The sequence below is a fragment of the Trachypithecus francoisi genome, unplaced genomic scaffold (genome assembly GCF_009764315.1).
Source record: "Trachypithecus francoisi isolate TF-2019V2 unplaced genomic scaffold, Tfra_2.0 Lachesis_group0, whole genome shotgun sequence".
In the NCBI taxonomy this organism is placed as follows: Eukaryota; Metazoa; Chordata; class Mammalia; order Primates; family Cercopithecidae; genus Trachypithecus; species Trachypithecus francoisi.
In genome coordinates, this window is record NW_022681453.1 from 165,724,956 (window position 1) to 165,746,579 (window position 21,624).

Sequence of the window (21,624 nt, forward strand, 5' to 3'; positions counted from 1 at the left end):
GCCATGTGACCTGATTCTTCTGGATGCCAAACAAGAGCTTGCCAAACAGCTCAGATACCACCTGTGTGGATGTGAAAGACTGTCACACTGACCCTCCACTGAGCTATTAACATTTAAGCTGCCTGCATACAGCAAAGCTAAAAGAGCACTGACTGTAATACTCCTTCTGGGGCTTCAAGGTGGGGGGTGGGGATGGGTACTCCCTGCTAGATGCTGCAGTGGGTGGGGCCTACATGGAGTTGTGCTCCTTCAGGTGCCCAAAAGCACTCACCCCGGCTCTTGCATCCGCTCATCTGCGTGCTCCCTCCCGCAAGGGGTTGAGTGCAGTGGGTTCAAGTGAGTGGAGTTTGTCCCTGTTGGTGCCAAAGCACCCAGCTAGCTCCAGAGAGAGCACTCCGGTTCCCACTGTGAACAGGTCAGGGAAAATTTCCTGCTTCATTCTCACTTGCCACAAATCCTATTCATACATCTTTACATGTTTCAACCAAGACTTCTGAAAGATGGTTCCAGGATGCTACTGGTACACAGTAGGAGCCTTAGTATGTTTTGGCTAATGTTAGGCAGGAATCTAGACCCAACATGGTGGCGTTACCCGGCGTAGCAGGCCTTTTGTTAAAGACTCCCTTCACCCTTGTACACACCCACAGACTTACATGCGTCAGAGTTCCTGCTGGGCAACCACACTCCCCTATGACCTGCAGCTCACCTGCATTCCACAAGTTCCTAAACAGCAGTTTCGGTTGACAGTTTCCAAAGACCCCTTCCTCATGACCCTTACTCAACTCCTGCCCTGGTAGCTTCAAGACCCCCCAGGCCCTGTTTGCACAACCAGCTTCCCTACCTCTCGGGACTATAAAAAGCCCCTACCCTCCTCCCTCAGCGTGACTTCCTTGGCCCACACCTTTGGACCGAGGAACCTGGCCCGCAAGCCCTAATAAAAGGCTATTTTTACTGCTATTTGCCTTGTGTCTTCCTTCCCGGTTCGGCTCCAGCCTCAGTTTACCTTTACAGCTAAATGAATAAAAATAGTATTTTAGAGAAAGACATGGTGTAGGGGAATGAAACTACAAAGTTCCTCTTCAAAACCATAAAAAACAACTATAATAAAGATCTTTTCCAAATCATATTAAGACACTTGGAAAAATGTGTCACTATCAGCATATGAGGACTATATTCATGCATCAAATGTTAGAGACAAACCTCCTTCACAGTGCCATACTGGCCTCTGTCTGGAGGAGCTTGGAGGCCCACCCACACATACGCAGTGGTCACTCCAGGTTCATGTGAATGGTCCAGTCACTACTGAGGTATAGAGAAAATCTTGCAGTATGGAAAACTAACTTACATTTCCCCATATGGTAATCATATGCATGCTTGAACTGGATGAAATATACTTTAAAATTCTCCATGATAAAATGTTTTGCTTTTCTGGAGAGAGGGGACAGATATAATGTCAAAGCATGTATTAAATAAAGTAACTGATTATTATAGTTATACAGTTTACTACTTGAATGTATTGACATTTCTTCCTAAAATCAATATACTTAACATTTTAAATTAGCAATATTATATATACTGAGTTAATATACTTAAGAAGCAAAGAAAATATTTATGTGACCATAATTACTACATTAAAAAAGTGATGGTTTTTTTCTGTTCTGTCAGTTTTAAGTTTATAATATTTTTTCATAATTTATGATTTGTAATTTTCAATTTCTTTAAATCATAACTTTAAGATGACACAGAAACACTAAGTCCCTTTCTGAACAAACTATTTCATATATAATAAGAAAAATAAGTGATTAGCTAGGTAGTCACAGCACTTAGAGCTGGAAATGACTTTTAGAGATTATAGGCTAATTAAGGCCTTATCAGCCACCCATCACCCTTTAAAAAACAATTAATGAACCTGAATTTAAGGTAGCAAAAGGTTAAATGATTTCCCTGGGGGTAAAATAGCAAGTCAGCTGTAAAGGAGGGCAGCCACTTGATTCCTTGACCTCGGGGATATATCACAATCATTTCGCTATAATGCATTTTAATACTTTTCCATTTGGGGCTTCATAGAGACTTTCTGAATACACATGCCTAGGACCGATAGCTTTAAAGTGTTAAGTAGTCTATTTAAAATAAATATCTCTCTCCAATAACCTAGATTTTCCTTACTTGTAAGACATCAAATAAAAAGGAGGAGATTGGTTTGTAGATTTTTCTGTGCTTATTGGGAAAACTTTGCTTAATGAGAACAAGTTAACCCATGGATTTTAGTCTCTTCTTTAGTTATTTAAGGTAATAAGTAAAGGTGATTTAAAATAAATCACCATTCTACTGAATTAAGTTGTATCTCACTAAAGGAATCTTGTCCTTCTAAAACATGCCGAGCAATCATTTCCACAAAGTTTCATTGCTCTCTCAAGCTGCCCCAAATAAAAATCTCTAAACTTCTCCACACTGACTTTAAAGATATAAATAAAGACATGCTTATTTTCAGCAAACATTGTTGCCATGAACAACTATTACACACAATAAATCCAAATAAAAATCACTGGATGAGATCCTTTTCACACTGACTTTTCACTAACAAAGAAAATATTTATGTTGATTAACAGCATGAAACATTATATAAATTAATGTCAAATAAAATTTTATTAAAGATTCCTTACACATTTCATGGACTTCTAATAATTAGTGTTTACAAATATACAAGGTATTGAGGGTGATACAGTCATTCTTTGGGTCTCTGAGGGGGTTACTGAGCGACTCTGGATAAAGAACGGTCAGACCCTGCCTGGTTGCTTACTTCAGCAACTTCTAGGAACTCTACTTCCTCTATTTTCTCAAGCTGGCAATAACATCTCCCTGCAAATTCTTCAAAGCCCAGTTGGAATGCCTCTTTCCTCTAAGAAACTTTCTGACCATTTAAGTCTGAATTGATTATTCTTTCTGCAGCGGTGTCTGTTAAACTGAACTGAATCTTGCTAAAATAGACTCCAAAGGGTCCATTTAGATTATGCGGTCCAGTTTCCTCATTCAAGAAACGAAGTGACTTGTCCAATAAATACAGCAGGATGAACTTCTCTCATACAGCAGACACTGGGTTGGTGCTGCTGGAGATCTAGTACCTGATGCAGTGGAGCTCTCAGTTTGGTAGATGAGAAAATTGAATGGTCTGCTTCCCTCAGGTTCAACTACACAGAGGAGCATGATGTTGACATAAATGAAAGCAAAACTGACCAAGACTGCTGGTATACAGAAGGCAGCTAAGATTATTTCTTAAAAGATCAAAGTGAAAGAATTCAGAGTCGTGGCCGCCACAGTCTTCTTAAATCAAACAATAACTTACTGGCCTGACCATGTGACAGCCTAGAGGTGTGAATCAGTGAGTGTGCTTACCAAGGGAGAAATACACTTAAGACTACTTTGAACTTCTGGCCAAGAGTAAAAGTAGTTTATAGTAAGAGAATGTCTTAATCATTGGCAAGAATCACCAAGAATCCCATAATCTTTCTGAAATTTCAAACTGTGATCTTAAAAATGAGTTTACTTTTTATCCATCAGGTAAGACTGCACAGGAAGAACAAACTAATAGCAAGCCCTTCCTAGCTCATCAACCACTCTCAGGCAGGTTCCCCTGATCCTGGCTCCAGTGATACTGGTCTTTCAGTTTCACCAACAGCCTAAGCTCTTTTCCACTTTGGAGCTTTTGCATTTGCTATTCCCTTTCCTGGGGGTTCTCCTCTCTATTCTTTGCCTGGCTGGCTCCTTTTCCTCCACTAGCTGCCACCTGAAATGGCACCTCCTCAGAAGGGCTTTTTGACCAACCTACCTAAATTAGGTCTTCTCTCAGCCCAGATTCTACCCTCACTTATTATTTTATTTTGCATATATATATATATGTATTTTTTAAATTTAGACGGAGTCTTGATCTGTCACCCAAGCTGGAGTGCAGTGGCGCAATCTTGGCTCACTGCAACCTTCACCTCCCAAGTTCAGGTGATTCTCATGCCTCAGCCTCCCAAGTAGCTGAGATTACAGGCCCCTGCCACCATGCCTGGCTAATTTTTGTATTTTTAATAGAGATGGGGTTTCGCCATGTTGGCCAGGCTGGTCTCAAACTCCTGATGTCAAGTGATCTGCCTGCCTCTGCCTCCCAAAATGCTGGGATTACAGGTGTGAGCCACCACACCTGGCCATATTATTACCTTATGTGCACCCTTTATAACACATCATAATCTGTAAGTACTTTCTTGCTTATTTGTTTATTACAGTAAGAGCCATATATATATTTTTTATTTACCATTATATCACCATGATTTAACCAGCCTGGTGCACAGAAGATACACAATAAGGACTGGTTAAATTAATGAATTCAAAATACTATAAAACTAATTGAAAATTATTTAAGGCCCCTAGGAAAACCTTAAGGTGTTTTGAGAAACACATGATTCTGTATTATGAAATGTCTGAAAGCAATAAATAATAAATTTCAAATACTGATTTAATAAAGATTTTCATATTATTCCTTACAAATCTTTGTTTTAGAGCCAGCATTTACTCAGAAGTAAAACTTAACTATTTTAAAAATGCTAATTTATGTCAAAAATTCTTTATTTCTGACTGGATGTGAAAATACACCTAATTAGTCACTAAATACCTAAATATCAACTATAATAAACATCCAACTGGTTGTGATTTAGTGATAGAAAAGAAAAAAGGAAATAATAGTCACACAGCTCAGAAACAAAGAAAAAACAGCTTTTGTTATGTCACAAACAGAATAAACACAAAAACAAATAATTCAAAGAATGGCAGTTTTCTAAGAAATGCTCCAGTTTTGGAAGACAGGAAAAAAAAAAAAAGAAAAGAATGAAAATAGGAGTTAATGCAAACAATCTTGCTGTAACATAAAATCATCACAAAAAATTAGATTAGTAACATACTAGAAAATCTGAATAGACCCTCTGCTAGAAGCATTATGAAAAGTAAATAAATGGATATAATGCATCATCCTCAAAGAGTCACTATACTTGGTTTTTACATTCTTTATTGCTCAGAAAGAAAAAGATTACAATGGCATTAAGGAACATTTTCTAAAATTGCCACCTGACTGGCAGCAGGCTTAAGATCCATCCACTGCTTTTCAATTTTGATATGACATTTTACCAAAGTTATTTATTTGATATTGACAAAAATGTTGTATGCATAGTGAGATTTCTTAGAATTAAATGAGTAAAAATTTAAGTACCTATATGCAATTTGAAATTTGAAATTCAGACTTTTTATAATTTAAAAAGACAAAATTTAATATAACCCCAAACAAGAACCAAATCAGAACTGGCCAAGCATTGTACATTGTACATTATATTTTTATAGTGTGTTTCTGTGTACAAGAATGACTATGAAATTAAATTGTCTTATTTCTAGAAATTTTCTTCTATAAACAGTCAATGCTAAAAGGACTGCTTGCAAAGTTACTAGAAATATTTTTCCCAAATATTCTAGTCTTCAAAACAAATGGTAGCTGTCAAATTCTTACTACATAATCTAAAATGGTAATCCATGTACTGTATTTCATTTGTAATAAGTCTTTATGATAAGGTTAACACTTCAACACACAACACAAATAAGAGAACACCAAAAAATGAAAATTACTTTGCTTATGTTTCTGTATTAGAATTTTATTTGCTAAAGGGTAAAAACAGATTTGCAAAATTCACAGTTAACTTAAAACAATAGTTTTAAACCTTTTTTCCTAGCCCTTACTGCCTTCAGGAAGGAAAGAACATCTGGTTATTTAAGGAACACAATATGTTCACATTTTCTATGACTTTTATTTCTAATTGGGTTTTAAAATTTTTTTTGAATGTGAACAACTAGCTAGAACAATGTTTTTTAATCACTTCATATTTTTCAGATTGTCCTCCTTCTACCCCTCTAACTTCATTTTGCGGATTGTTTTTGGAAATCTGCTTAGTAGTTCTAATATGATAAAGACAAGAAAATGAGAATTAGGGCTGTGGTCTGAAGAGCGAAGTATAGAAGTTGTATTTACCATGTGCAGAGTATAGGATGCTAAAAACAGATATTTGATAACCAGTCTTTATAAGGCATACATTTTCAAAAACTTCAACTAGTTCCTGGGCCACTTACATATATGGCAGTTTCATTTATTACAGATGAAGAATTTGTATGAGAAATATGTAAGTAGAAGTCCACTATTTTTAAAACTAATAAAGTCACAGTTCCTGCATGGAAAGGTGGTCTGAAGATGGGTCATTGCTGGTCTGCCACTAAAAAGCTGTGTGACTTTGAATAAGTCTCTAAGCTTCATCTTTATACTCACTTTTTCATCTACGAAAGGAGAAGTTGGATAAGACTGTCTAGGTTCTTTGCAGTTCTAAAACTCTGACAGCCTAAGGGAATTAAATTAACTAGATTCTTTGCTATGTCTTCTGTATTCCGTAATATATGATGGTAGTAACAGGATTTTAAATAATTCTGATATATAGCAAATTAAGGAACTAGATGCTCTTTACGTTCAAGTTGTATAATTAATTCACTATCTTGATAAAAATGGCAGCTGAAAAATATACCATTGGCTATGGCTTTTGTGGAATGTTCCAGAAATATGCTAGATGACATCCAACTAGATTAGAGTCAGTGTGGTGAACTGGAATGAGGCATGGCATTTGAATCAGAAATCAATTCTATCACTATTTCCTTTATACCAAGATATGCAGGACACAAAGCTGAGTGCTAAAAATTGAGCAGGATCCAGTCCTAAGGCATAGTAACTGACAAAACACACATGCATATAGATAAAATACGAGGTGCCGTGGGTACTCAAAGGGGAGGACATGTCCTATCTGAACCTGAAAATTGTTTCATGGGGAATGTAGAACAGATGCCAGGAATCCGAGGAGGGAATGAATAGACAGAACAGTCATGATGCCACTCTAGCTGGCTTGGGAGCTTATAAGCTTTTTGACCTTGGGAAAGTCACATAAACTTAACCTCTCCCTACTGAAAAAAGTGAGGAAAGATAACCTGCTCTGCCTACCTCATAGGGTTGTTGATTAATGTCAGTGTGCTTGGAAAACTATGAAGGAGTATGATCCTATTATTATAGTTTTTAGGCCTACTTTTTTCAGTCTATTCAAATAAGAAATCTTTCCACAGTAAAGGCTATCTCTGATATAAAACAATTAGAACCTTATGTCTCAAGCTATACTTGCAGAATGTATTCTCAACTAAGCAATTTAGGGATGACGGTAGGACAAAGTGCTTTTCTGAAGGCTGACAATGAACCTACTAAGGCTCAGAGTTCCTTGTTCATTTTTATTTTACTGAACCTGTTAGCAGCATTCAACACTACAGTCATATGAAACTAGGAAATGGGAAAATATGCTTTCATGTCTCAAATCTCATCTTTCTACTAGTTAATTTCATTGAGAATTGTGTGTTTAAATACTTACTCTGATCTATGTGACTCAGGAATGATTACAGTATTTTGAGTGTTTCACTGTTGCTATTAATAGAAAACATTTAAAGCACTATGATGTCTAAATTTTCAGAGGCTATAGGCAGGGGTACTAGTACCATCTTTCCCTCTTTTTTCCCCCCTTAGCATAAATGGCCTCTTTTGTGACTTTATAATTGACAATTAACAACACTGAAAACTGTCCATTTGTGGATTTCTATAATATAGATAAATTTACTGTTTTTCTCACTTTACTTTTGCAGCACTGGGTTGGACCTTGTTAGTTCATTGTAATGGCGGCAGGAAGCAGATGAATCCTAAGTAGACAGGGATGGGTCCCTGGTGAAACCTGACCTTCAAGTCAAAGACAGTTTAAAGCCTAGCTACAAGTCCTGGGGTAAATCCATGGACTGGTTTGAAAACCTCTCTTCCTGTTTTGCATGCTTTTCTCTGATTGAATCCAACCCTTCACCTATTTTACATACACCTACCCTTTCCTAATTGGTTTTTTACACTGCTGTGCCCACCTCTAAGTGGTGCCTTTGTTTTAGCCTTTTTTTGCATACTCACAAACCAATCAGCACACACTTCCTATTCTGAGCCCATAAAAGCCCCGGACCTAGCCACACGGAGAGAAACCACCCAACGTTGGGTAGAGGACCACCCTTGCATCCCCTCTCCACTGAAAGCTGTTTCACCATCAATAAACATTTTCTCCACCCTCCTCACCCTTCAATTGTCAGCATGATCTTGCTCTTGGATGCAGGACCAGACTGTGGTCCTCTGCCCTCTGCTGGCAGAGGGTAGTGACTCCATGTGATGGGAAGCAGCAGCAAGGCTGAACCAGCCCTGGAGCCATGAGCCAGAGTGAGGCAAGGGGCTGACAGAGCTATTAACACGCTGCTGTCCACTGGGCTGCAGACAGTAGGACTAAAAGAGCTAATCAGCATGCTGTAACGTCCCCTCTGGGGCTTCGGGGTTGTGGGCACCGCTGCCTGGACACCACTGTGTTCATGATGCCAGAGTCTACTGCAGGAGTGGTTTGCAACATACCTGGTCCAGCTGCAAGCCCTGCATGGAGCCCAAGTCTGTGCTGGCACTCAGAACAGCTGGCTAGACCCTGCCCTCGCTTGCTCACGTACCACCTCCCATTGGCAGCTGAGCACACACTCACTGCAGCCACAGGATCCGGGCTGGTGTGCAAACCAGGCATGGTCCAGTGGGCCGAGTGGATGGGGTGCCTCCTACGGCAGGCCCAGGGCTGAGTGAGGCTCTGGGTGGGAATGTCACTGGCTGTGGAGGTCCCCAGCTGGCAGACTGACTGAGGGAGATCCTGCATCAATTCAAAGTCAGTTCCTGACCATCCTGGCCAACACAGTGAAACCCCATCTCTACTAAAAATATAAAAATTAGCTGAATGTGATGGTGGGCAACTATAGTCCCAGCTACTCAGAAGGTTGAGGAAGGAGAATCTCTTGAACCTGAGAGGCGGAGCTTGCAGTGAGCCAAGATCGTGCCACTGCACTCCAGCCTGGGCGACAGAGCGAAACTCCGTCTCCAAAAAAAAAAGAAAAAAGAAAAAGTCAATTCTTCAAAGACAAAGGATGTTCTGCTTAAACAGGTCATCAGAGACAATTTAATTCAACCTCCAAATATTACAAAAGAGAAGCCCAAGGCTCAGCAAGCATAATTTTTCCAAAATAACAAAGATGTTGGTAGCAGAGCCAAGGTTTGACCCAAGGTCCCAATTCCTAACTCAGGTTCCTTGCAGAACACTACACTGCCACAGACCCATATTAACATGTGTGTCAAGTGACTTTAGTTACTACTTAAAATCTGTAAAATGATATTAATGGGTCAGCCATGTATACACTTAACTATATCTACCACTTTGGTGGGTTAGCCATCTGAAAGCCCCTTTTTAAAGGCTACACAGCTTTCTTTACTTTTCCCATAGATATCATCATTCCATGAGCTTATTCTACTGAGCCTTTTAAACATGACTCCCTCATCATGCCCAATTTTTTATGTCTCAGGAATATCAGTTTAAGGTCATTGTACTGATCATAAGACTCTGAATGTAAAGATGGGGAATTCTCTTTTTTAGATACCCTATTTTTTTTTCTCTTAAACCTTAAAGAGTCTATATTTTAATGCTTGTAGAATTCGCTTCATTATATGTACACGACTTTATTGAGATAAAAAGTACTCCATTAAAATCATACAATATGAAAAGGTATTTAGGTTCCACTAATAAACATTGATGAACTTAGAATAAAGAATTCTGAAGCTGGATGAGTGAGTGATTCACAGAAATATCAACCATATTTAGCTAGGGAAAAATTACCAAGATCGATAGGTTTTGAAAACATATTCATTTCTTCCTTCAATTAAAACAAACAAATCATGCAAGTAGAAAATTCAAATTGCTATTTTAGCAATGTTTTCCACTCTGTATGATTCTAAAAATTCCTAACGCTAAGCTGACAGAATTTTCCATAAGTTTGTAGATCAAAACTCATATCTCATTGACCGGTAACCTCATTCTTTAATCTTATTTTACAGATACTTTGTCATCTTATGGGTTTTTTTTGGGGGGGGGTAGGGAGTATATATAGTCACACAACTTACAAATACATATGTACATAAAATATAAATATGGAACTTTCAATTTTCATAGTCAGATTCATAAGCCTTACCAGAAAAAAGTATGCTTCCTTATGCATCAGAGAAATAATGGATTATATTTCTGATGCTTAATGAAACTGCTTTGTGTAAGAGAAATGATATGAAAGTTCATAAATTTACAGAACAGATATAGGCATAAGGAAGTAAATTCTTTTAAATCAATCAAAAAATAAAAGATATACTAAAAGGTTGAAGTCAACAACCAAGGAAGGGACAGAAATCCTTTAGATTCTAAATTTACATTAAACTTGGAGGCCCCAGTTGATCAGACAGAGCTTTGGCAATGGAACCCACAGACAGACTGACTGACTCAGAGACAGTTCGACAACTGCCAACATGACTGTTGGAAGGGTTGCCAAAGAGCCAAAGGCTGGGATTACCATCCAATGCCTGGCATTCTGATATTCGTGTTTGAAGCTTTCTCTCTTATACTTCTTCCAATATTTTTGTTTGGCTCAAAAGTAGCAAGGATTCACAGATTTTTTTAGATCATTAAATGTTCTTATTTTCAAGAAATATAACATTAGTTGTAAAAGAGCACACTTTTTCTCTGAAGTGTAAAGAAAATTTTGGTGAATTGCTTTACGCTCAAATAGAGAAATCAGTGTTAAAGTCTGTTTAAATCTTTATTTTATTACTCTTAACCCCTCAAATAAGAAATATTAATACATATCATAATATAGAATAATTTAGTGTTTCATTGTATCCACTCTTATGGAACTGGTCCTTTATATAAAGCTACTTTCTTGATCTTCATATGGCCCCCAAGGTTCTACTTGGATAAATAAACCCCTGTGTGGGGTACCAATGACAATATAGTTTGGCTATAAGGAGTGGTAGTTCCTCAACTATTTCCTCGACTTGTGAGGAAGGGAAAAGCATAGAACAACCTTCTCTGGGAAAAGAAACATGTGTTCCAGTTTCTTATGGCAAGGTCCACTTAATTTGCCTGCTGAGTTGCTGGCTAATGAGGTATGTGAGTTTTGGCCTACAATTTTAGGCAAATGCTACCATTAGGCAATTCATCAACTATTAGGCAAACTCCACATTCGGAATTCTTAGACTCTACACAGAGAAGTCTATTTTTCACCCAACTTAAAATTATGTATATCCTACTGGGGAAGCTTACCTTTGGGTCTCTAAGGAACAGAGCCTTAAGAATCAGTGAGTGTACATCCCCGATGAATGGGTAATGCATCAGAAGGCCGAGACAGGTCTGGTAGTTACTAGAGATCACTAAATAAGAGGAAAAAATAATTCAGATGCAATACTATTTAAGATACTCTGCATTGCTGAGAATATAAAAACGAACAACTCAGAGTCAATGAAAGCAAACCAATAACTCAACTGATTTGATAAAAGGAAGTAGAAAGAAGGGATCTTCACCAAATTGCCTTTGAAGGAACACATTATATTGTTAACTGCAATCTAATGTATTAGCACTTATCCTCAAGGGGTGTTGGAAAGAAGAACTTCATATACAGATATGTGTACATCTGCAACATAAATTCTCAGAACCATGCATATTTATTGCCATTTACATGGCTGTGTTTAAATGTCTCCTGTTTTTCTACTTAGAAATTAGTAATAAAAGTCGTATGAATGGAAAAGAACCAGTTTGAGATTTCCATGAAATAATATTTACCTTGATTATTATGTATTATAACTTGTTACATTTTTTCTTTTGTATGGGTAAATATTACATAATTCAAAATTAAAGAAAGTAGAATTTCTACTAATTATATATTTGTTTTTCTAAAGGTAACAAGAGATTTAGGGAGAGAATATCTGAGCAGCATTTCTTGGAGGAAAAGTGTCAAAATTGTCATAGGTTAAGTCTAAATGTGTTCTGTAGCCTGTCATTTAATTTTTTTTCAAATCAACCTAATTATGGGTGTAACTATTAAACACATCTTTTCAGGCAGGTGTATGTAAACTACTTTACTTCTTGGCAATCTTATCTGCCACTACTGTCACAGTCAGGCCCATTAACAATGCTTGCTTTGTGAACCACACTGACTGCCTCCACAGCACTGATTGTGAAGAAACTTTACAGTTTTAACTTCTGTGGTTGCAACTGAAGCCTTTTCATTAATCAGTTACTTGAAAAATGTTCCATAAGAAAACAACTGTGATTCAATAGAAACAACATCAACAACTAGAAGTTTATAATTAGAAATATCTTTGATTTTTAGATTTTTTTTCTTCTGCTGTTGGAATACTATTTCTTGCTATAAGTTCCTACTGCTCCCCCTCCTATGAGCACTATGGGGAAAGGAGACAGGACTGGGTAAAATGAATAATTATAATCTATGTAAGGAACCACTTTATCATCTTCATTTCCATTGCTGCTATGACAGCTTGTAATTTCATACATCCGCTTTCATTTGTAAAGCACTCACTTATCCTACCCTTTTTGTATCTGTTCAGACTCTTATTTGTTCATTTTTTCATATTTACCTTCAGTTACCTGCTGTCCTTTTTTTCTCTAGAAATTCAAAAGGCTAAGATACTGAGAATAGCATAATGGTTTTACGTACAGATTTCTTTGAGATCTAGCAAGTAATTAAGACTTAATCAATTCACCTTATAACTCAAAAAGTAATTATACATTAGTAATTGACCAAGAAAGAATTCTTACATATTTTGTAAAGAGGCAGGAAAGTTTTGTGGAAAAGTTTTTGATCTCATGACACAGAGATGTAGGTTTGAATCCGGGGCTTTATTTGAACCTTTCATCAAGTTGCCTTAAGATTAAATGATATAATCTATGAGACTGATTTATAGCAGCTGTTTAAAACCAGTTCAGGTAACCTCTGTGAGCTTAAGTTTAGTCACTTGGAAAACAACTTTTTGATTGAAAAAATTTATTTGACTGCTTCATTCAACCCAATAATTATTTGCTGAGGACCTCATTCACGACAGGCCCTATGCTAGGGGAGCAAGTAGAGATAAACAAAACTGAGTCCTTACTCTGGAGGAAATTACAGCACAGAAAGGCAGATGTGTAATACCAAGCAGTTATTACTACTAACACGACTAAGATAACAGTGAATTATTAAAGCTTTCTGTAGCCAGGCCACATGCTAAGAACTTTACCTACATTATCTCAATTAATTTTTATGACATTCTTATAGAGGTACAATTATTATCTTTGTTTTACAGATGCAAAAATTGATACTTTGAGAAGTTAAGTCACTTGCACAAGTTACCAGTGATTCCCTAGAACGGCAAGATTGGAAACCCAAAAGTCTAGCTGCAGAGTCTGTACTCTATTACAAGACACTTGTTTTGAAAGGCCATTGTTTTGAAAATCAAGAGACATAATGGACGCATACTATAAAGTATTACTACTATTCTAGTGAAGCAGTTTTAACTATACTAGAAGATTAGCATAACCCAGTCTCCAGAAAAGCCTGATTGATTGATTGATTAATCATTTATTTATTTATTTACTATTTTTTTTAAGAGACAGGGTCTTGCTCTGTCACCCAGGCTAGAGTGCAGTGGCATGATCACAGCTCACTGCAGTCTCAAACTCCTGGGCTCATGCAATCCTCCTGCCCCAAGCTAGGATGGACTACAGAAGCATACTGCCATGCCTGGCTAGTTTTTAAGTTTTTTGAAGAGACAAGCTCTCGCTATGTTGTCAGGCTGGTCTTGAACTCCTATAGCACAGACTGATTTAGATATAAATATATAGATAGAGACTAGAGCAATTATCCTGTTATTATAAGTTGTTAAAACTTTTCAAGCTATCAGAAGCTATAAAATATATAAAGGAAGCCAAATAATGAATTAAAATTCTACTTGAGGAACAAATGAAGAAGCTAACATTCTTTCATCTTTCTATTCATCCATCCAATCACTGCATGCAATGAACATTTCCTGAGCATCTACTAAATGCCAGATATCCAGAGGCTATGCTAGGCACTGGCACTAGGAATATAACAGCTAATAAGTTAAGTTCACTGCTTTCAGATAATGGTATCTCTAATTTGCTAATGAAAATCCACACTTTTAGAAATACCCTTAATTTGCAAATAGATATGCTAAGTATTAAATCTCCTTTTGAATAACTACAGCAAGTTTAAAGTAGGTAAAAGAGAATTACGCAAGCTGGTTTAAAAACAAACTAGCAAGGATCTGACACAGTAAGAATTTAGTTTTGAACTTCACAGTAAACTTTTATTGAAAATGAAAAACTAAGCTGTAATACTGTTCTTTCCCCAATATTTATTCTATCAGAGCAGGGCAGAGACATGAGGTAAGAAGTGAAAGACTAAGAAAAATTATTGAGTTTTGGCATCTACCTACATTTGAAATGAAGTATGTTTCTGCTTTAAAAACAAAATAGTGAAGCCACATTCTAGTTGATTTAGGGAAGGTAAAAGCAAAGGTAAGTAGTACCTAAGAAAAGCTAATGGATTTGGAATGAGAACTAGATTAGACAGCCTAGTCACTTATAATACGGTGAATTTAGGCAAGCTGCCCAACTTCATTGAAACTTTATTTCTCCCATTTATAAAATGAGACAATACTGCTTACTTTATCTACAGGCTTTCTGTAAGAGTGGGCCAGCTGCTATGTGGTACGTTTCCCTATCTTGCTTAATTCAACCTTGATGAATAGTATTATCTCCACATGAGGCAGAGCTGACTTCTCTGAATCTTTATGCACCCCACAACTATTCTGAAGTGGTCTGAAGAGATGATTTAGTTTCTCCAGCAGGTACAAATAAACCAAAAAGTGAAATCAGTAATGATATGCAGAAAAAGTAACTGTTTTGAGAAAGTTTAAAGCAATGTGGATCAATAACTTACACATAATTCAAAACTAACCACACTTACAACTGTAATGTTTGTAAATACATGCAATATTTTTTCAAATTATTCAAGTTCATATTGAGATATACTTTCTTTGTCAACATAATAAAATGGACTGAAAACTATCACAAAACACGAAACTCTATAGACTTCCTTTAATTTCTCGCCTGACCCCCCCCCAAAATATCTATCACTTATGGAGTACCTATAATATGCCTGAAAACTAGTCATACATTTTATAAAGGTCTCATGAGTCCTCCTATTTCCCCCTAAGGAAAGCATTATCATTGACTATTATGGATAAGGTAGTGCAGAGTATGTAACAACACATCCAAGGCCACAGAGCTCCTGAAGGGTAAAGACAGGGCGGAACCTGGGTCAATGTAGACTGAAAGCCTCACCCCCCACCTCCTATACTTTCCTACATTCTTAGCAAGTGCATGACAGGGGTATCAGTATAAACTGAAAAAAGTCCTCAGTGTCAAAGGCCAAGAATAGCAAATATTTAGAAATAGGCATACATTCTTGTATTTACCTATAAAATGGCATATAAAAACAAATAATCATAGATTAATTATAAAATAAAATGAGCTAACAAAAAGGAAAACCTTTCTTTTAAAAAAGGAAAAAGTTTTTCTCTAGTTAATTGTACTTGACTGAAAACAAAGTCAATGTGTAATGAAAGTGCCTTGCCAGGCACCTGGCATAGAGAAAGCATTCAATAATGCAATGCTCTCTGAAAAAAAATATTTGTTGAGGGCCTACGACATGCAGGAAAGAACACATAATTACTGCCTGCATAATCTTCACCTATTTAAAGGCCCTTACTATTCTGACTTTCCCAAGTACTAATGGCAAGAAACAAAATGGGATTGCCAATGGACCAGAACACAAGTGGTCAGAGGGAGGCTGGGGTGTAAAACACAAACAGAAACAAAAAAAAATTTTACTCTCTTCAGTTTTGGAGAAAGCCAAATATAAAACACAGTCATATCCTCCATAAAAAGTGGTTTTTTTAGTCTAGTGTTTAAAATCCTTGTAAAATTTTGTCCTTCTGGGTTTTCTTCCTCAGTTGGCTTTGTGACAACTGCCTCTTTGGGCACCATTCAATCACTACAACAACCATCCTTGAAACCGAAGACCAACACATACTCTTATGTAAACACTTGGATACTCTTTGGTAAGTCTTTATTACTCTAGCAGATTTTCTGAGGAATAATATGAGAGTTTTAATTTCATTTTTAGGAAAGAGGATAATCTCAAATTCAGAGCAGCTCACTCTTTGGGCTTGGAAAAAAGATTTAAAAAATTGTTACTTTTCCCGCTTAATACACTTTAATACAGAATCTCATTTAATAAGAGATCAAGCAATAACATAAGAGATCTTTACTCAATAATTTCTGTGTTTAAATATATAGTGCTGCCAACTGGAAGGCAGTAAGTAAGCAAGTATAAAAGTACAGAATTGCCAGTGGCTAGCGTGTGGGCAGAGAAAGATCACTGTATTAGAAAAGTCAGAAAGACGGCATGTTAGCTCCAGGAATGCCGTTTGTACTATGAACTTTGAAGGATATTAATTACGTGCAAAGGCTTGTTTGCTCCACCTTCTCTATCTTATTATTGACTAAGGAAATAATGAGATGATATGTATAAAAACAATTTTCTTGGCCGGGCGCAGTGGCTCACGCCTGTAATCCCAGCACTTTGGGAGGCCAAGGTGGGCGGATGCTGAGGTCAGGAGATCGAGACCATCCTGGCTAACACGGTGAAATCCCGTCTCTACTAAAAATACAAAAAAAGAGCTGGGCATGGTGGTGGGTGCCTATAATCCCAGCTACTCAAGAGGCTGAGGCAGGAGAATTGCTTGAACCCGGGAGGTGGAGGTTGCAGTGAGCCCAGATCGTACCACTGCACTCCAGCCTGGGTGACAAAGCGAGAGACTCTATCCTTAAAAAAAAAAAAAAAGAAGGATCCTTTTTTTTGGAGACACAGTCTCATTCTTGTCACCTAGGCTGTAGTCCAGTAGCATGATCACAGCTCACTGAAACCTTGACCTCCTGAGCTCAAGCGATCCTCCCACCTGAGCCTCCCTAGTGACTGAGACTATAGGCATGTGTCATCAGGTCTGGCTAATTCTTTTTTTTTTTTTTTTTTTCATTGAGACGGGGATCCCACTATGTTGCCCAGGCTGGTCTTGAACTCCTGGGCTCCAGCGATCCTGCTGCCTTGGCCTCCCAAAGTGCTGGGATTACAGGCACAATAGGCCACTAAACCTGGCCGAAACAAAGTCTTTTAACGCAAACTGTGAACATTATTGTGGTAATTAAAGGTAAGTACTCAGAATCAAAGCCCAAGTTCTACTTCCACATAATGACATTCGATAAAATGTCATGGAAATGAAGCCTGAAAAAATTGGTGTGGATTAAGACATAGAAAATAATCAGTAAGCCTGATTCATACATTTGACTCTCTTAATTATAAATTGAAATGAAGGAAAACCATAGGTTGGGAATTAGTTATATCTGAAAATAGACACACACATACACTTTATTTCGTTGTGTTTTGTGATTTTTAGTGCTTTAATCAGAAATACACATTGTCAGTAAAAATGGCTGAAGTACACAAGGTATGTAAGAAGTACTGACAATATCTTCTCTGTGTGTTGGACTGTATTCATTCATTCAGTGTTTATATTAGACACCTGTTTTATTTAAAATGCTGAGTCAGTTCTAAACACATGAAAAGAATTTTTAAAATCTCAACTTTTTCTTACATTCCAGTGGAAGAGAAACATAAAATTAATTGCAGCGTAGGGTAGGGCTGATAATAATGATACATGCTAAGGGCTGTGATAACTCCTAAAATGGAAGACTTCAGGGTCAGTGAGGCGTCAGCCAACAATATGTGGAAGCAAACGAAGGCAGATACGGAGTGGCTCCTATGGCAGGGGTGCTAAGGAGAAATGGGATGCATGGAAGGAGAAAAGTGGGTGGATATCTTACTTGTATATGAGGGAGTCACCAAGATGTCCTTCAGTGGGTGAATTAATAAACAATCTGTATTGTATCTAGAAAATGGAGTATTAGTCAGCATTAAAAATAAATGTGCCATCAAGCCATGAAAAGACTCAGAGGAAACTTAACTGCATATTGCTAAGAAAAAAAAAGCCAATCTGAAAAGGCTACAGACTTCATTCATCTGACTATATGACACTGTGACAGTGAAAAGATCAGTAGTTTCCAGGAATTAGAGGGAGACAGAGGATGAATAGGCAGGACACAGAGAATTTTTAGGATGTGTTCCAAGACCCCCAGTGGATACCTGAAACCTCAAATAGTATTCAGCCCTATATGTACTATGCTTTTTCCTATACATACATACCTATGATGAAAGTTTAATTTATAAGTTAGGCAATTTATAAATTATGGTAAAAGATTAGCAACGATATCTAACAATAAAATTGAACAATTTTAACAATATGCCACCATCGCTACTCTTGAGCTTTAGGGCTTTAAGTAAAACAAGGGTTACTTGAACACAAGCACTGTGATATCAACAACAGTTGTTTTGATAATCAAGATTGCTATTAAGTGACTAATGGGCAGGCAGCTTATGCAGTGTGGATATGCTGGACAAAGGGAAGATTCATGTCCAGGGCAGAACGGAGTGGGGTGGCTACAGACTTCATTACATAGAATGGGATACAATTTAAAACTTAGGAGTTTTTTTATTTTGGAATTTTCCATTTAATATTTTTGAATTTTGGTTGGTATCAGATAACTGAAATTGTGAAAACTTAAACTGCAGATAAGGAGGGACTGCTGTATGTATGATACTATAATGATAGATACATGTCATTATACATTGGTCCAAACACACAGAGAATATAACACCAAGAGTGAACCCTACTGTAAAACTATGAACTTTGGGCAATAATGCTGTATCAATGCAGGTTTATCAACTGTAAAAAATGTATCATTCTGGCTGGACGATGGCTCACGCTTGTAATCCCAGCACTTTGGGAGGCCAAGGCGTGTGGATCACGAGGTCAGGAGATCGAGACCATCTTGACTAACATGGTGAAACCCCGTCTCTACTAAAAATACAAAAAATTAGCTGGACGTGGTGGCAGGCACCTGTAGTCCCAGCTACTCACGAGGCTGAGGCAGGAGAATGGCGTGAACCCAGGAGGCAGAGCTTGTAGTGAGCCGAGATTGCGCCACTGCACTCCAGCCTGGGCGACAGAGTGAGACTCTATCTCAAAAAAAAAAAAAAAAAGTATCATTCTCACGTGGGATGGTGATAGTGGGGGAGAATATGGGTATCTGGGGGAGTGGGTATATGTGAACTGTATTTTCCACTTAGTTTTGTGCTGAACCGAGAACCTTTCTTAAATCCAATTCAATAATTCAACGTTTTTTAAAAAAGGAAACATTAAAAAAGAAACCCAAAATAACAGACAATGTGCTACTATGGTATATCAGCCTTTGTTAGTGAAACTTGAGGAGCCTATTAAACTAAGATATAAAGTAGTATAAACGGTGTTTGTAACAGGGTACATTAATATACATATCTGATACAATCATAACAACTGACACCATTTTATGTCTCAGAGGGAGGAGAGCTAGTAGTCAGGAAGTGCTTAAACACTCCTTCAAAAATAAGACTATCAATTTGCGCTTTGATAAAACTTTGTGACATTACCATGAGATTTAAAATTTGTAGTGACTGTTAAGCAACGCTTTTCCAGAAAAGACAAATAAATACAATTTGCAGTTGAAATAAACACATTTTGACATCAATATGACATTGAACATGCTGTTAACTAGAAAACAGAAAAATAGAAATTCTGGGTTAGGACAGCGGTAAATACTGGCAGACAGACAGTGGCTGAAGAGTAAGTAGAGATCTAAAAGGAAAGCAAAATGAATAATATTTGAAATCACAAAGAGGCCACAACTGCCATGCCATGCCAGGCAAGGAAACGGCTAAAGAAATCTCTATCAAAAGCAGAGGAAAATTATAGTAGAGTATTGTAACATGCTTACGCTGGCTGAAAAAAAAAGGCAGGAAGTGGGCAGAAGTGCCAAGAAGGAAACTTTTCCATTTATGGTGTTCAAAGAGAAAGTACATTTAAAAAGGCAATAAATATTTGAGAAATACTTTCCTTTTAAGAAAATCTAGGCCCAGCGTAGTGGTTCATGCCTGTAATCCCAGCACTTTGGGAGGCTGAGGCGGGCAGATCACCTGAGGTCAGGAGTTGGAGACAAGCCTGGCCAACATGGTCAAACACTGTCTCTACCAAACATACAACAATTAGCCGGGTGTGGTGGCATGCTCCTGTAATCCAGCTACTTGGGAGGCTGAGGCAGGAGAATCACTTGAACCCAGGAGGTAGAGGTTGCAGTGAGCCAAGATCGCACCACTGCACTCAGTCTGTGTAACAAGAGTAAAACTCCGTCCAGGAAAAAAAAAAAAAAAAAGGAAAATCTATAAATAGACTTATAGTGTTTTAGCTATTAATGCAATTTACAAGACAAATAAAAGGTATGTTATGTTTAAAATAGAGACGTTTTTTGATACTAGTCAAAAACAAAATAAATAAAATCAATAAAAAAAGGTGAAAATTTCAGTTACTTACTTTTAAAAGTAGGCAATGCTTTATTTGAAGAAGCTATGCTGAAAGTATATTTTCAAAGAATCATTATTTTTTTAAGTTGTTCTAAGAATGAGACTAGCACTTGTCTTCTTAGCAATCACAACACACAAATCCACCCCTCCAAGAACTCTATGGTATCTTTTGGCCTGGCATTACCCCAAGTACTATATTAACTGGGCACATGAAGAGCTTCAGATGCATTTAGAGGTAGGAAAGAATTGTAATGTGGTTCTGGTACCAAGGAAGCTCACAATCTAGTTGAGGAGATAGAACCAACACCCACGATAACTACGGAAAAATGTAAAATAGAGCATAACTAATGTAGCACTTAGTTAGTGGTATTGATTACGATCTTATAGGACTGCAAAAGTGTGAAATCAATGAGAGCTAGAATAATAGGAAAAGATTTGGGAAAAAGGCTACCTCACCCTGGGCCTGAAAATAGGAGTAAGAGGTAGGTGGAGCCAGGGGAAGCAAGGAATCACAAGAGTGACTTATAATATGAAATAAGTCAGTTAAAAAATAGTGTGGTAGGGGTATGGCTATTCATAAACGATTACAGGAGTAATGGTTTATGATTACTCTCACACTATTTCCTTACTGCTCAATGTTTCCTTCTGTATATAATTTTAATCCATATAATTCAGCAAAGTAACAAAGACTGGGTGGCTTAAAATAACAGAAATTTACTGTTACATAATTCTGAAGATAGAAGTCCAAAATCAAAGTTTTGGTAGGACCATGTTCCCTCTGAAACTTGTAGGGGAGAATCCTCCTTGCCTCTCCTGCTTCTGGTGTTAGCAGCATGTTTCTCCTAAAGAGGAAGAATTTGTTTCCTATTTCTCTCTTAGCTTCTGGCAATGGCTGAAAATCCTTGTCATTCCTTGCCTTGTAGATAATATCACTCCAACCTCTGCTTCTGGCTGTCTTCACATGGCCTTATTCTCCCTCTGTACCTTCACATTGTCTTC

General features: G+C 37.4%; 1 protein-coding gene across 13 annotated transcripts in view; it reads right to left on the reverse strand.

Annotated features, from left to right (window-relative positions):
- Nucleotides 1–21,624, reverse strand: part of TBC1D5 (TBC1 domain family member 5) — a 591,323-nt gene that overhangs the window by 138,395 nt on the left and 431,304 nt on the right. For all 13 annotated transcript variants that reach the window (XM_033212761.1, XM_033212760.1, XM_033212755.1 and 10 more), the window contains one exon: nucleotides 11,298–11,404. In XM_033212761.1, coding sequence (XP_033068652.1) covers nucleotides 11,298–11,404 — 107 coding nt within the window. The remainder of the gene's footprint in view (nucleotides 1–11,297; nucleotides 11,405–21,624) is intronic.